General features: G+C 54.7%; 1 protein-coding gene across 6 annotated transcripts in view; it reads left to right on the top strand.

Annotated features, from left to right (window-relative positions):
* PIK3R5 (phosphoinositide-3-kinase regulatory subunit 5) overlaps positions 1-15,197 on the top strand; it is a 50,586-nt gene extending 35,389 nt beyond the window's left edge. For 5 of the 6 annotated variants that reach the window (XM_021414710.1, XM_021414713.1, XM_021414707.1 and 2 more), the window contains exons 6-19: positions 2,146-2,215; positions 3,717-3,891; positions 4,539-4,692; positions 5,180-5,263; positions 6,016-6,769; positions 7,131-7,284; positions 7,409-7,534; positions 7,752-7,877; positions 8,562-8,655; positions 9,647-9,723; positions 10,244-10,337; positions 11,681-11,763; positions 11,999-12,111; positions 13,065-15,197. In XM_021414710.1, coding sequence (XP_021270385.1) covers positions 2,146-2,215; positions 3,717-3,891; positions 4,539-4,692; positions 5,180-5,263; positions 6,016-6,769; positions 7,131-7,284; positions 7,409-7,534; positions 7,752-7,877; positions 8,562-8,655; positions 9,647-9,723; positions 10,244-10,337; positions 11,681-11,763; positions 11,999-12,111; positions 13,065-13,206 — 2,246 coding nt within the window. In that variant the 3' untranslated portion in view covers positions 13,207-15,197. The remainder of the gene's footprint in view (positions 1-2,145; positions 2,216-3,716; positions 3,892-4,538; positions 4,693-5,179; positions 5,264-6,015; positions 6,770-7,130; positions 7,285-7,408; positions 7,535-7,751; positions 7,878-8,561; positions 8,656-9,646; positions 9,724-10,243; positions 10,338-11,680; positions 11,764-11,998; positions 12,112-13,064) is intronic. The other variant, XM_021414712.1, reaches the window with a different exon arrangement.

Genomic DNA, 15,826 nt, shown 5'->3' with positions numbered 1-15,826 from the left:
TCGTGTGACACCGGTCCTGCTTCCCTGAGTGAGCAAAAAGCCCCCGATGCATGCAGAGTGCAACCAGGTTTCTCTGGAGGAGCACGGCAGGATTTGGGGGATGGTTTTTTGAGGGGCTGCCTTGTGGGCAAAGTAGTGGGAGCATCCGATCTCGGCCCAGGGCTGGTGTGGATGTGCATGGACTGTAACTATTTCCTGGCTGCCTCTCAGCCTGCTGGATCTTTTGCATGGCAAAGCGCATGCCAGTGGCTTCTGCTGAGCCACGGCCTTTTCTCAAGGTGCTCTGTGGCACTGCGGGGTGCTAACAGTGGGTCCATTCATTGGCATCAAGGTGGTGGGAGGCTCTGAGCCTGCCCTGGGGTGGAGTTTCCATAGGGCTGAGGAACTCCCCAGCTGTGTCCCTGCAGTGGGGATGCTGCCTTGTGATCCGGCTTTGGGCATGTCTAACGGCAGCAGCAGCAGCGCCCCAGTTAATTAGGGACTCTTTGCTGATATCCTGTTGTTCCCAATGGAGCAGCTCTTCCAATTATTTCTCAAAAGCCCTTTCTCCTAATCTCCCCATCTTTCCGTGGCTCATGGAGAGCTGTCATTGCACAGAGCAGATTTCAGCCCCCGTTTTGTCTTGTGCAGGGCCGTGATCTGCTGTTAGCAGGGCTGGGGAAGGCTTGGAAGGGGATGGGGGCTGCAGCTAGGCCTGGTGGTACCTCCCTGTGTCCCTGATACAGTCAGCTGGTTTGGAGATGGAATGTGAAATGCAAAGTCTCCATCCATGCGAAGCCCTGAGGGGCACATTGTTAATCTTTTAATGAGCCTAGGGAAGATAGGGATGGATGCCCACCATTAAAATCCCCTTTGCAAGTCTCAGAGGAGACCCCAGCCACAAGGGGAGGTGTGCCCGGGCCATCACACAGCGCCTGCCCTCCAGCTCGGAGCAGCAGGGCTGATGTGGTCATGGGGATGCTTGTCCCATGCTGCAGCTGTGGGCTTCCCAGCTCCTCTCTGGTCACTTACTGCTGTGACATCACTTGGGGCCCTGCTGTAAAGACTGCTGGGAAAGCCCCGGCACTGGGGTTGTCGCTATCTTCTGCTTTTGTCATTACTGTCACCGGTGCCCGGGGCTGCAGAGCTGGGGACTTTGATCCAAGGGCTTTTCCCCTCCTACAAACAAATGGGATTCCCCCACCACTGCACAAAGCAGCTGATGGGAGCTGCTGGTGTGTGGGGCTGGGTGCCCCTCACCGTGACCTCTGCCCCAGAGCAGCCAAGAACAGTGAAAATGCGTCCTCTGCTGAAACGCTGCCCAGGACCTCACAGCCTCTGTGACCTGGCATGAGGCTGAAGCAACAGTTTTGATTGAGATGGGGTAAATATTAACTGAGAACAAGCTGCCGTCAATATTTGCCAAGAATGCAATAGCTTTTATCTGCAAGCTGGGGCTGATGTCTCTGCAGGAGTGGTGAACGTGGCTGTAAGCTGAGGGGGCTGTGTGTGCCATCAGTGCTGCTCTGGGTCTGTCAAGCAGCAGCTGGGGTTGGGATGTGGCTGCCCAAGGTGCTAAGGGTGCTAGATCTTGTTGATGTCATAAGATCTTACCCACTATGCCCCTTCTGCTGTTTAGGGGTGGGATGGGCTTTGCTGTTGTCTCCCATTCACGAGGACTGCAGCTCCAGGCCCAGCAGATGTCATCCTGATGGCACCATGGGGACAGTCCCAGGGAAGGCAGCTTGGGGACATGGGCTGCCCGTGCTGGACTCAGTCCTACTGGGGCCATAGTGGGCTCTGTCCCTGCAGGAGGGATAGTGGCTGTGACCTGCTGCCCATAAGGGACATCCTGGACTGGAGGGATAAAGCAAGGGGCAGAGGCTGCTGAATTATCACCGGTGTAATCCACGTCAGCAATAGTGGGGCTTAAGGGGCTGGAGATGGAGCTGCTCCCCCTTCCCACTCTTCTGGTTCCTCTGCCACTGCTCCCTTGCTCCTGGGCTCATTCCCCTTGCTCTCTAGTTGTGCTTTGTGTCCATAAGGACTTTTGCTGCTGCTGTTCCTGCTACAGCTCAGCCGGGTCAGGACATTTTAGGAGACAGCACCTGGGGCAGGGCAGCCTGTGGTACCCCCATCGCTTATGTCCTCTGCTCTGTCCCCCAGGGATTTCCTTCCAGAGGTTGGTGAGGACGGAGCAGGGGCTGCCTGTGAAGAACTACCAGAGCTCCACTGTGTAAGTGCAGGCACTGCTGGCCTTGCTCTAGCATTTCCACTGTCCCGTGCTACTTTTGCTGCAGCAGAGTTGCAGCAGTCAGCATCCCAAAAGTCGTGGTGGTCACTGGGGAGAAGAGCTGGAGAGCAGAGCTGAGCTGCGGAAAGGGAGGGGAAGAATGTTTGTGGCATTTCCACAGCCACAGATGAGGGTCTGCAGGCATCGTGTGCTGGTTATCCCCAAACAGGGGTGCAGATCTGGGGACAAACAGGCAGGGAAGGCAAAGTCTTGAGCCACCAGCCCAAAGCAGGACAGGAGCATGCCCACTCCAGTGCAACAGTGCAGGCCTCACTGGTTCAGTCAAACCTTGCACCTTACTTGAGGGCTGAACGTTTCTTCCTGCCCTGGCACCTCATTTGTAAATAGGAAAATGAGCCCAGGCAGTTCGTGCCTGTCCTGGCTGCAGGGGAGCCCTGGCCTGGGGACAGTCCTTGCACAGCCACCTCTGCTCGGGATGGCAGGGCTGTCCTGTTGCTTTGGCTTCTCTATGCATGCTGCACAGCTCAGGATCTGCACCAGTATCCTTCCCAGCTGCACTGGTGCTGTTGTTTTGCTTTCCTAGTACAGCTGCCCTGCTCTGTACCAGTGCAAGTGCAAGCTCCTGTGGCTTGCGAGGTGGCTACATTCGCATGAAACCCTGAAAATTTGGCACAAAGCTGTACACAAGCTGAACCTCAGGCCTTTTGAAAGCTTGTGCCCTTTGCCTGAGCTTTCTAGAAGCAGTTGCACCTAGGCCCATCCTTAATTCAGAGCTGTTTTTGCTCATCTATGTGCACTGTTCCTGTCCATCAACATAAGCACGTGCCCACGTGCTCTCCAGGACTTGGGAATTTAAAGCCTGATGGTGTTCATGTTGTGGTCCAGAGCAAAAACCCTTCACAGATGAAGTATGTGGCTCTTCTCTCCAGCAGCAGCTCCTGGAAAGCAGGCAGCCTCGCTGGTGGCAGAGCAGGAGGAGGTGAGCTTTGGGTGCAAGGGCTTCCCCGAAGCCTGCCAGCCTCACGCATTTTCCTCCAGATGCTCTTAGCAAGGACACTGTGGCTGGTACCTGCACCATCTCACTGCTGAAATCTTTCAGATAGCTTAATGCTTTGCAGTAACTTAAAGCTCAGAAGGGATGCTCTGATGTTCACCTTGCAAAGCATGATGCTTTCTGGTTTTCTGTTCCCCTCTCCTTCATCCTAAATGCTGGATGTCTGGTTCAGACAACTGGCTGCTAGGCTGGAGCCCTTCCGCGGCAGGTGATATTTCAGATGTGGCAGGAGGGGTGATGGCAGGGATGCTCAGAGGGGCAGGACAGCGGATTCCCGCCCATCCTCACGCCCAGCAGCATGGCTCTGGCACCCCTGCACGGCCACAGCTGCAGCTCACGCGAGGGGACGCTGCCATCTAGCGTGAATTTGCTCAAGGTTGCATGCCAGCAGCGGGCCAGCCCGCTCTAACCGCCGACCCGTGTCCCCAGGACGGTGCTGCTGCTGAACCGCTCCGAGGTGCAGAGCGAGTTCCTCTCCATCGCGGAGAAGCTGAGCGGCACGGAGCCCCCGCGGCACGCCGCGCTCATCCTGCTGCTGGAGCACCTCTACCAGGTCACCTTCGGCACCCGCTGCGACCTGGGCAGCCTGCACCACCTCCTGAAGGTAGGCACGGCCTTTCCCTTCTCTTCTCGGATCTGGGCTCCAGTGTTGGATGCCTTCCCCATCCCTGACTGGAGAGAAAAGAAACCCCCTGATGTGAAACGCAGCAAAAAATCTCATTTGACCCCAGGAACACTTTGCTCTGGTGTTTGTTGGGGGGCAAAAACTTGTGGTAAAACCCTTTAGGTGTGTTCAAATGCATTAAGCGACGAGGGAGGTGTTTGTCCTTTTTCCCTGGTTTCTGGTGACAAGACCCCTGGGAATGGCCCAATGCCATCAGGGTAGGCTCAGGTTAGATTTTAGAAAAAACTGCTTTGTTGAGAGGGGTAGACACTGCTAACAGGGCTGCTAGGGAGGTGGCTGATGCCCCAAGCTTGTCTGTTTAGGAAGTATTTGGATAATGCTCCTAAAGATAAGTTTGAACTTTGGGTCAGCCCCAGAGTGGTCCGATAGTTGAAGCTGATGATCTTCCAGCGGGAACTATTCCTACTCCTGCTCTACTCCATCGGCTCTACTCTTATTCTACTCTCTCCTTGCTGCATTTGGATAAGATGTGGAGGGGTAGTGGAGGGAGAGAGGTGCAGTGATTCATTCTCCATGACCATCCCTATAGCTCCCCTCCATCTCTCCCTTGGCTCTGCTCTCCCCAGGCCAAGACCTTGGAAGAGCTCTCTGAGATCTACGCCAGCGCTGCTGAAGCTCAGGAGGTGGCGGCTGCCAGCAGTGACCCCGTGCTGGCCCGGGAGCGGCTGCAGGGCGTTCTGCAGGACATCGCCGGGGCAGCTGCGCTTCCTGCCATCGCGGGTGAGCAGCCCCTGCACTCTCCTTGCTTCTTGGGTTCAGTGCCAGCTCGATCCCACCATCAGCCATGGGCTCCCTTGTGCTGTGATCTACGCTTGGAAATGTGAAATCCTGCTTTGTGCAAAACTGGCACAATAAGAAAGGGCCTGGGTTTGTTTTTTTTTCTATTTCATCACTGCATGATGAGCCAGATGTTTTTTCTTGTCAAACAACAAAAGCCATCTCCAGCCTTTGTGGGTGAGATGAGAACATTCAACCAGACAACCAGCTGTAGCAGCGATGTCTGCCAGCCTGACCCAGTGGCTCTGAGAGCCACGTGTGACTTCGTGGGTTAATGACAGCATTGTTTCTCTGCATGAAGTGAGCTGCCCATATCACCAGTGTGGGGTGGGCCGCATCTCCCAGTGGTTCTGACCATTGCAGATGCCCTGTGTGGGTCTTGCAGCATGGGGATGATCCCTGCAAGCTGACTCCTCTCCTCTCTCTGCAGGAGATGCGCAGCCCCGCAGGCTCCAGCCCATCCCCATCCCTACTTCTCGCTGCTACACTTACAGCTGGGACCAGGATAACTTCGGTAAGAAGAGAGGGGTCCCCATTCCCCTGCAGAAAGCTCCTCTCCAAAGAGTAGCATGTGCCAATGCTCACAGCCCAGCTGTGCCAGAACACTGGCCAAGCACTGAGCACAAACCATCCCAACCCACGGAAGGGTTTTCTGTCCCGACACCCCTTGGACACTGCATCTCTCTGGAGCGGCCACAGTTTTGGGCTGAGCAGGTTTTGCTGTGCTCTCAGCCCAGCCACAGCAGTTTTTCAGGGGAAGCACAGCTTCCCCTTCTGCTGAGCTGACCTCCTTGGCTTCCCCATTCCTGGAAGACCTCATCTGGCCCCATGAAGGTTGAGCATTCTTTGCTCACTGGCCCCTGTGCGCTGAACCTGCTCTCTAGCTTGGACTTTGTCCCCTCCCTGACTGTCCATTTGGGGTTTGATTATCCTAACACTTTGCTTCCCTCCTGTCCTCTGGTTTAACCTGGGTAGGATGCAGGGTGCATCGGGAACTCTGCATGGGAAGGAAGCAAAACCCCGACCACTCTTTGTTTTTAGAGAACCCAAACAGAATGTGACCTCAAATGAGTTTTGTTTTGTCATCAAATCAGAGCGCCTTATGGAAGTCTAAGAATGCTCAGAAACAGGTTTTTAGCTCTCAGTTTGAAGCCATGCAGGGTTAGAGAGAATGCTGGCCCTGCTGCCATAGAGCTGTTGCCTGGGGTGTCCGTGCACTGCTCACATTTCCCGTGCCGGACCTGATCTCCCTCCCGTGCCTTTCAGATGTCCTCAATGATGTCCTCAGCAAGGAGTGCAGCGTTGTTGAGCCTGCGGCCTCAGAGAATGAGGAAGACGAGGAGGAGGAGGAGGAGGAGGATGTGGAAACAGATGGCTGCTCCCCAGAGCGGGACTCGCTGCTGTCCCCCATCTCCTCCATTTCCAAAGACTCCGTGTACTCGGCGCTGTCGGAAGAGGCACCCAAGCACTCGCGCGTGTCCCTCTTCACCAGCTCCAAGGACTCCATCTCGGAGCTGACGGTGGTCTCCAAAAAATCCTTGCGGTCCTTCGTCTCCAGCCTGAAGGACTGCATGGACAGCGGGTACGCAGAGGACAGCGACGAGAGCTCTCTGGACATGCTCGGGCGGCCGGAGCTGAAGGTGGAGAAGACCCACCACAAATACCGACACACGCTGACCAACAAGATCTACAAACTTTTCAAAAGCAAAAGCCAGCTGGTCTTGAGGAGAGACCTGAAGGACTGCCCGGACACGGGCTCGCTCCCGCTGCGCCGCGCCGAGAGCCTGTGCCACCCCCAGGCCAAGCCCCGCATACCAGCACGCTCCCGGCGCGCTCACTCGCTGCCGCAGCACGGGCTGGGCCAGCGGCTGCAGACCCCACAGACCCCGCGGCTGCTCAGCCTGCCCCGCCGGCCCTTCCTCAGCTACGACGAGGATGCCAAGGTGTCCACCATGCGCGTGGTGGTCTTCGGCTCCGACCGCATCTCAGGGAAAGTGGCCCGAGCCTACAGCAACCTGAGGTGAGCGGGGCAGCCCGGGGACGCGGCTGCGGGACCTGGTGGGGCCCGTGCCTTGATGGCTCGCTGCTGGGGTCACCAGGGTCCCGGTGTGGGGTGGCTGCTGCCTTCAGGGCTGTCCTGTGCTGCTGGTGTGGCAGGGGGACATCCAGCTGCTCGTCTGCCAGGTGACGCTGTCACTAAGTCGGTGTGGCACAGAGCTGCTCCAGCCCACGTCCCGTGGGTTCCTTCCATCGCTGCCTCACTCTGACAGGGGACAGGATCCTCCGGCTGCCGCTGGAGTCTAATTCTGCACATCACATCCTGCTTTGCCAGGCTGTACCAAAGGGCTTTGCTCACCCAGCCCTCTCCCCACTTCTCCTAGGCTGAAGGAGAGCACCTGCCCCACACTGACAAGGTACTTCAAGCTGCAGTTTTTCTACGTCCCCGTGAAGAGGAGCTGCCTGCTTCCAGCAGCCCTGCTGACGCACCCTCCCCCATCCCCAAGCGACCTGCAGCTCCGTGCCTCGGCACAGGCGGTACGTGTCCTGCTCATCCCACAGCAGGCTGGGCAGTGCCAGCCCTGGTGTCTCTTCCACCAGCTCTAAGCCAGGGGAGAAGAGCTGGGGTGCTCTGGGGTGACCCCACCATGTCTGGTTTCAGGAGCCCGCCTTGGCTGGGGTGGAGAGCAGCACCAACGACGTCTCCCACTACATCGGCATGTTGGACCCATGGTACGAGCGGAACGTCCTGGGGCTAATGAACCTGCCCATGGATGTCCTTTGTCAGGTATGCAATTGTTGGCTGGGAGAGCCTGGTGTCCCCTTCCCTGGGGTGCATCTGCCGAACATTGCACCTGAACCTGTCCAGGGCGCTGTGCTATGTGGGCACGGATGGAAACGGGTGGTTCTGGAGGTCGGGAGGAGGGTTTCCATCTCTGAGGTGGTGGTGCTGGGCTATAGGTCCCACGTATCCATCAGGCTTGTGACTCCCCTCCTCACTGCAGTCTGCCAAGCCTGAGGCTGAGCCCCAGGAGGACTCCCGGGAGCAGCTGCCCATCCTGGCCGACATGATCCTCTACTACTGCCGCTTTGCCACACGCCCCGTCCTGCTGCAGCTCTACCAGACCGAGGTAGGCAGAGGAGCTCTGCCCCAGCTCAGCGGGGGGAAGGGGGTCTTCTGCCTGTACCACCAACAGGTACAGGGTCCAACAGGGTGGGGCCCAGCTGGGAAGTGGATGTGGGTATGGCACAGCCGCCGTGTGCCGGTGGGGCTGAGCTTGGTCTCCTCATATTCCCCTGCACGTGAGCCCACAACACTTCTGCTGATGCTCTGGCTGAGGGATCAAGGGTGTGCAGGTCCTGGCCCGACCACTCTGAACTGACACGAGCAGTTTTCTGTCCCAGTGCCTTTCTGCTCCACACAAGAGGGACTCCTGTCAGTGCTGGCAGGACAGTGGCATTGCTGGAAGCCCCTCTGGTGCTCTTTTTTCCAAACCAAGCCCCTCCACGAAACCCCTTCTCCACAACCTGCTGTGTGCACAGGGCAGCTGCAGTGGAGGAGGTTTGAATGCACTTCTCTCGTGGTGGCTTTGATGGCCCACGTGCTGATGGTCTGTTCAAACAGTCTGAGGTGTAGCTCGAGACAAGCGCCACCCAAGGCAGTGGTTGAAACGTGTATTTTGAAAGCTGAAAGAGTTTGCCCAAACTGCCCCATTTCCTGTGGAAAGGAGTGAGAGGGGCAGGTTAATTCCTCCAGCTCCACAGCCCCGTGAGGTCATCTCATCACCACGTCTCCCCTCTCCTTCTCCTGGCAGCTCACCTTCATAGGGGGGGAGAAGATGACCGAAGTCTTCATCCACTCCCTGGAGCTGGGCCACTCGGCGGCCACGCGGGCCATCAAGGCGTCAGGTCTGTGACCTATCCCTCTTCCCTCTCCCCACTTCTGCAGCCTTGGGGTGGGTGTCTGCACACTGCCAGGCTGGGACATGTCTGCCATGGGGGGCTGCAGGGAGGCGGGGGGGGAGGGCTTTGGCCCCACATGTGGGCTGCAAGAGGGTTCTGAAGCCAGGCTGCATTGTGAACAAGATGCAGATGTGTTTCACAAGCTTGGAAGTGAAGCGTCATGGTTCTTGTGTTCCTCTTCAGGAGCGAAGCCGTGGCCATACCTTGCTCTTTTTACTTCCGTTTACTCTCCAAGTGTATTTGGCTGTAAAGCAGTTTCAAGCCTGCAGCTCGCAGGACACCTCTTGGCCAAGCGTCGTACTGCATCCAAGTGCTGCGTCATGTTTTTATCCAGCTCTTTTCTGACATTTCATCCTGTGCATTTGAACACAGCCCTCAAAGCACCCCCAGCCCCCCCAGACTGTCACCACCCCACTCCCCCACAGTGCTGACTTGGCCAAGCCCTCTTCCCACTAACTCAAGAAGCCACCAATCTTCTCTGCCTAGTTTTTCCCTTGGGCTGTTTGGTGGCACACCACTTAACATCTGCGAAAAATTACCCAGGAAAAAAAAAACCTTAATAAGTGTTGGGCACGGTATTGCGAGGCTAATTTAATGTGGGCACAAATATGTCCTGAAGAACAGGAGCTGGGTTAGCAATGCATCTTCTTATTGCTTTGTGCTCTCCCTGGAGCACTGACCCTGCTGCTCTGCCTTAGCCAGCACCGCTCTCAGTTTGCAGGACTGCTTGTTGTGCTTTGTGCTGTAACTTCTGCACTGGATGAATTGCTTTCTGGCAGCTTTTAAAACACCTTTTCCTTTCTGCTCTGTGACTGTGTTCAGCAACCCAGGATTTTTTTCCTTTCCTGTAGGTACCGAGTGTGCTGCTGTGTTAGTAGCCCTAAGACTGGGGAGAAAAGGCCACCACCGGGTGACATTTGCTCCTTGTTTTGCGCAGGTCCGGGCAGCAAAAGGCTGGGGATAGATGGAGACAGAGAAGCAATCCCACTAACACTACAGATCGCCTACAGCAAGGTGAGCACATGGGGACTGCACAGCACAAATGTTGCAGAAATCCACCTCAGTGCTGATAGACACGTCTCAGCTGGGGGCTGAAAGAGACAGGTGCTGAGAGTGTGCTGGTGGAGCCTGAATCAGAGGCCAGCAGAGCCAGAATCAATCTAATTGTCTACTTACTGGCTAATTGGTGGTGGCTTTCCACTCCTGAGAAGCCCAGGATAATAAGGAACGTGCAGCCAGCTCCCATAGCCTTGATGTGTGCTGGGTGCCAGTTTACTCTGGTGGGCATTGCTTCCAGGGAGTGATCTCCTGCTGGTCACAGCAGTCCTCCTGTTTTTGTGGTTTCTCTGTTAACTACTCAGTGTTAACTCTGACCAATTTTTGTAATTCCAAAGTCAAACAAATTTTAAGACCTACTCAAAATTTGCCTGTTCAGCTCTAGGCAAACCCAGGTCTGGGCCAGCCCAGCCATAGGTTAGGAGTGGGAGGCAGGGTAGCAGCAGGGCATCTCACAGGCTTCGGTTTGTCCCTGCAGACAGCCATCAGCGGACGAAGTCAGTGGAACGACGTTGAGAAGGTCTGCACGTCTGTCAACCTCAGCAAAGCCTGCAAGAAGTACGAAGAGCTAGGTGGGTGCAGCTGGGCTCTGGGGCTTTGGGGGTGGGGGGGGAAGCAATGGGAGAGGATGGTGGAGTGAGAGGACAGCGTGGCTCCTCTGGGCAGAGCAAAGCAGGGATGTGTGACTGCAGAAGACACCTGGGAGGTGCCTGTTGTTCCCCAGGGCAAGAGATAGGGCTCCCTTTGTCTCTCCTTAGCACCACGCCAGGGCTGAAGGACATTTGATTTCTCATTATTTTTTAGCTTCAAGCTAGGGAAATCTTTTGCTGTGTCGGGTTGTCCATTAGGAAGAGGTTAAACTTGTTCAAAAGAAGAACTGAGGGAGGGAGCGCTCGTCCTTGCTCCTGCCATGGCAGCACTGTGCCCTGCAGCCAGCTTTCTGCAGCCTCTCTCTGCAGCTCCATTTCCTTCCTGCCCTCACAGATAGCTGCCTGGCATGTGGGTTTGTTTCAAAATTATCTTTCTTTTCTGTTCAGGTTGCTGATGGGGTATGAGTAAGGCTTTGAGGCTTTTAAAGGTAGCGAGACTTTTAGTCTGTTAGCGCGCTGATGTAGAAGCAACACCTCATTCTTGCTTGAGATCTGCTGTTGTGACAAGCAGACATCCAGTTCTGAGTAAACCGAGGGGTTTTTTAGTTCCTCTTTCCTTGTGTGCTTTCTGTCTGGCAGATACATATTTGTGAGCAGGGCAAAGGGGTGACCTACCAAATAGGAGATAGCTCCTGTGTGCCCCATGGAGCTCCACCTAAATCTCCATTCCTCCTGTTGGTGCCCTGCCTGTTAAGTCCTGCAGACAGCCTTGGAAATACTCCAGCAGGACTTAGTTGCTCATCTCCTCTGTGTATTTAGAGTTGGGTGTTTCTGCGCCAGCTCAGGAGCTTTGCTTGTGCCCTGGCTTTGTTTCAGGGCATGACCTCAACTCAGTGCTTGGGGAGAAGCTTCTCCTTCATGAATCTCCTTCCTTCCAAAGAAACCTGGTCTCCTGAGGGTCTCTGTGTTTTCACACTCAGTGGTTTGGCCACAGGATGTCACTGTAAATCCAGACAAGCAAGAGCACCTCCAAGTGGGCTGCAGGAAGGGCCATGCTGGGAGAGCTCATGATGCTGGGGCCATCGCTTTTCTCCTGTTTAGGTGCTAAGAAAGTTAAATGTTCTTTGCTGCTGTGTTTGGAAGATTATCCCTGTCTCTCTCATTGCTTTCCTACCATGCGAGTAGGAAAGCTACAGCTATACTGCATTTCCCTGCAAGTGGAGTCCTGCTGAGGGCCACTAGCTTTGGGATGCATTGATGGGCAGGTGTACCAGCTGGGTTCCCACCAGGAGCCCCAGGTAATAACAGTTCCCTTTTTGTTACAGCCTCAAAGACAGAATGTCTCAACTTGACCATGACGGAGGTGGTTAAAAGGCAAAACTCCAAATCAAAAAAAAGTTTCAATCAGGTAACTCAAATCATGGTGCTTTTATGTTTGGTAACAGGAGGTCATCCTGACTCAGCTGGGAGGGAAACGGGGCAAGAGATGGAGTTTGAGGCCTGTGGAGCTGTCAGTAACTCCTCGGGGGATCCAGTTCCTGTTGGCCACCAGCCCTGGCTTTGGGGTGCCCTGCTCCCCTTCCCTGCACAGGGATAATGCACAGAGCCTGTCAGATCCCTCACTTGGACTCCTTTTCTATCAGCAGCTCAGCGTGTCCCAGATCAAGGTAGACAAGGTCCAGATTATTGGTGTCCAGTCCTCCTTCGCCGTGTGCCTGGATCAGGATGAGCAGAAGATCCTGCAGAGTGTAACCAGGTAAGTTCTGCAACGTGGCACCAACCTCCCAGAGTGGTGCATCCTCCATGTGAGGACTTCTCCGTGAACTACAAGTGACCGAGAGGGACAAGGTCCTGATCACCATGGTGTACTGGTGTACCTACGCCAGGTGCCCAAGCTGGTGTGCCATAGCTGCAAGCTCTGTCATGCCATTGTGTTCACGTGGGATGGATGGTCCTGCTCATATCCCAAAAGCATTTTACCTTTTATGACTGTCACAGTCTACAGGGTTAACTCCTTGAAGACAGCTCTTTCACCAAGACCAGTCGTAAGTCAGAGGAAAGTCAAGCAATGTAAATGGGTACTGGGAGAGCGCTAGGTGTATATGAGCAGAGCCTCCAACTTCTAAACCTCACTAGGGTCCTCCATCACCTTTGGCATGCCCATTCATCTCCCACTCATGATTTTCTGGGAGAGACTGGGGTAAAGAGTGCAAAAAGTTGTTTATTTGACTGTTCATCCATCAATTGTGTCCCCAGGGCAGAAGCTGGCTCCCTGGGGACGGGATTTGAAAACTCACTGTGCACAAAGAGATCAAACCAGCTGACCTGCTGGAAAAAGATTTCAGATGTTATTTCTTTTCCTAAGGAAAAGTTTCTTAGTTATCTCATTTGCTGTGCAACCCAAGGGACTAATGTGAGAGTATAGTGCAGGAAATGCACAAGGAGCTATTTCCATTTCCCCAGAACAGGAGGGATGCAGAAATTCTCATTTTCTTTAATGAGCGTCAGAAATTGCTCTGTATGGATCCTTCTGCTCTGGATCCCAATCTGAGCCAGCCTCTAGGACCTGAACCCTTAGCACTCAAACTCCAGTCCTGTTAAAGGCTGCGATGATTCCTGTTTGTTTGCAAAGCTTCTGCTGCACAGCAGGGCCGTGATTGTCAGCCACACACCCTCCGTACATCTTGGTTTCTTTTTGCTCCCTCGCAGGTGTGAGATCTCTGTGTGCTATAGACCCAGGGACAGTGATCCCCTTGCACTGAGAAGGTCCTCCTTGACTCCCCAGGACCCCCCCGAGTTTCATTCTCTCCTGTGTTTACCCATTTCCACCTTCAGTGGAGCACTGCCGTAGAAGAACCCTGTGCCCTCATCGAACCGGACGTGCATCCAACACCAGAATGAAGCTGTCCTGCTGGAAACCAGCCGCTCTTGTCCAAGACATGCTGAGGTCTGAAGCCGTAGTGTGGTGATTGAACGGCTCCTGATCTGAGCCCAGCCCATCCTTGGGAAATGACGTTAGTGTCAGGCTCTGGTACTTCTCAAGATTCCCTGGGGGGAAAGTGAGATCTCCGCCTGGTTCAGCAGGCTGCCAGCACCTGAGTTGAGAGGACAAGGCAAGGACAGCGACATTTTCCTGCCAGCAAATGGTGCTGTGGCTGTACTTAGTGACTGCAAAGCCCATGTGATGCTGGGGAGGATGCATTCTGGAGAGTGAATGTCTTTGGCTGGGTGGTGCTAGGTGGAGCTCACACATGTGGAGTTGAAAGCCACCAAACCAATGTTCTGATGATGTGTCACTTGCGACAAGCCAGCGATGCTGGGGATACTTCTCTGGGGACAGGGACAGGCTTTCTCAGGGTTTGCTTTAAATTATGAGAGGTGGGTGTCTTGCAGAGAAACAGCACAATGCAGAATGACCCAGCTGGGGCCCAGAAAAAGCCCAGCATCAGTCTTTGTGTTCCAGTGAATCCAGTGCAATAGGCCATACCAGGGTGTGGGCAGCCCGTCACACATTTGTGTTGACTGTAAATCCAGGACCTGCCGGAGATAACCTTCCAATTTCTGCAGAGTTTCAGAGTTCATCCAGGAGGGAGATGCAATTGCTGTTCAGCCAATGTTCTCGCATCCTGCTCACCAGTGCCTGAGTGCTAGAGACATCCCAGAGGCTGAATGCTCAGTAGTTGCTTGAGTCGGAGCAGGAACCATGCTGTACTCATAGGAGAGAGGGAAGTACTGGGTAAACTGCTAGGACTGCCTTGCCTCACCTCAGGGTGTGGCTTTGGTAGAGAAGGACCCAGCACCAATAACACTAGTGATGCCTGCAGGCAGCGACAGGCTTTGAGATCCCCTCTCCCCTGCAAAGAGAGGTTTCCCTCCCTCTTCCTTCTCTCTGTGAGGCCTTGGGTACAGAACGTTGCAATAGTTGGGTGCATTTAAAAGTATTATGACCCCAGGAACAATAAATGAGGCTGGAAATGCCTTGCTTGGTTTCATAGCCCTCAAGTTGTTTCTCGTTAGCTGGTGGTTGCACAAAGGATAGCTGGCAGAACAGCATGCTGCTGCCTGCTGCAGGCTAAGAGTATGCCAACACCAAGGATGTGCTCCCTGGGCAGCATCTGGAAGGGACCTCCATCCTGCTGAGGCTGCAGGGCTTGGCCACAGTGAGCTCCGCTCCATCTGGGCCCCTGCTCCTCCAGCAAATGGGGCTTGGTCCGCTCTCGGCACTAATTGGAATGAGACTGGGCTCCATCCCAAGGGCTGCGGGCACAGCAGCTGTGTTCCCCTTGATGGTGACACTGGAGGAAGCACTTCAGTATTTTACGTCCAACGGGCTCAAAGGACCAGGAGCAGATTTTTAAAAAGTTTTCCCATTGACTTTTCCCATTTCCCAGACAGGTTTGTGTGCGTTGTCTCAAATGGGGCTGAAATTTGACAGCTGTTTTTTTTCTTTAATTGTTGTTCAATTCATTAAAATAGCACCTTATCCTGTCAAAACAGGGCTATTTGTGATCCCTGTATCCGTGGCTAAATATATCCCTGCCGCTGCTGGTGGTGTGAAGCTCTTTGGTCTCAGCTGGCCCTACAGGGCTGCAGGAGAAGAGTTTCCACGCTGGGGAGGAAAAACAAGCACACACTCCAGGGACTCGTAATCCTGGCTCATTTTTGACCTCTGATGTTTTCTGGAAATGAAAAGAAGGAAGTGGAAGGTTCCTTCAGGCCGTCCTTGTACATATGTGCAGCCTTACCAAATCTGTGTCACGTTTGTGCTGATCTGTAACATAGCGTTCAAAGAACTTCTGAAGTAACTGTAAGATATTAAAGGCGGATTTATTTCGAGTACGAGCGCGGCGTTGGTGTCGGTGTTCCCCAGCAGGCGGAAGGCACAGCTCCGTATCTGTGTGCAGAGGGCACGCGGTGCTTTGCAGAGCACTGACCCGAGGGCAGGAGAAAGCTCATCGGGTCCCATGGCTGTGAGCTGGGTCCCAGAGGGCACGGCATCGAGAGCTGCAGCAGCTAATTGGACTCCAAAGCAAATTATGATGCTGTGACTCGCACATCAGCTTTGTTCCGGGTTAAGGAGAGAGCTTGTACGTGCAAGGCGAGACCTGTGTGTGCCTTTCCCTTCTGGAAGTGCAGAGGCTGAGCTGGTGGGGGTGAGGGCCAGGGTGCTGTGCTCGTATAGACAAAAAAGCCCTGAACCACCTGTCTGTCACAGATGGGCTGGGCTGGCGCTGGGGCGGGTGCCGTGGGTCACGTCCTGGGTGCAGGGACTTGCCCACAGGTGCATGCAGCTCAGCACCTCTGATCCCTTCCTCATGCTCAACGCGCTGTTTGTTGGCAGTGCCAGGGCAAAACCTTCCCCTTGCACTTGTGCTTCCTGGCAGAAGTCCCAGCCCAGCAGCGCCGTGCCCCCCGTTCCGTGTGCATCCATCGCTGCAGCTCATGTGTCCTTCAGCCCAGCTGGGCTCCCT

This window comes from Numida meleagris, chromosome 17 (genome assembly GCF_002078875.1).
Source record: "Numida meleagris isolate 19003 breed g44 Domestic line chromosome 17, NumMel1.0, whole genome shotgun sequence".
Lineage (NCBI taxonomy): Eukaryota > Metazoa > Chordata > Aves > Galliformes > Numididae > Numida > Numida meleagris.
The sequence above is the reverse complement of the archived record's forward strand: the minus strand, read 5'-3'. Positions and strand labels throughout refer to the sequence as shown.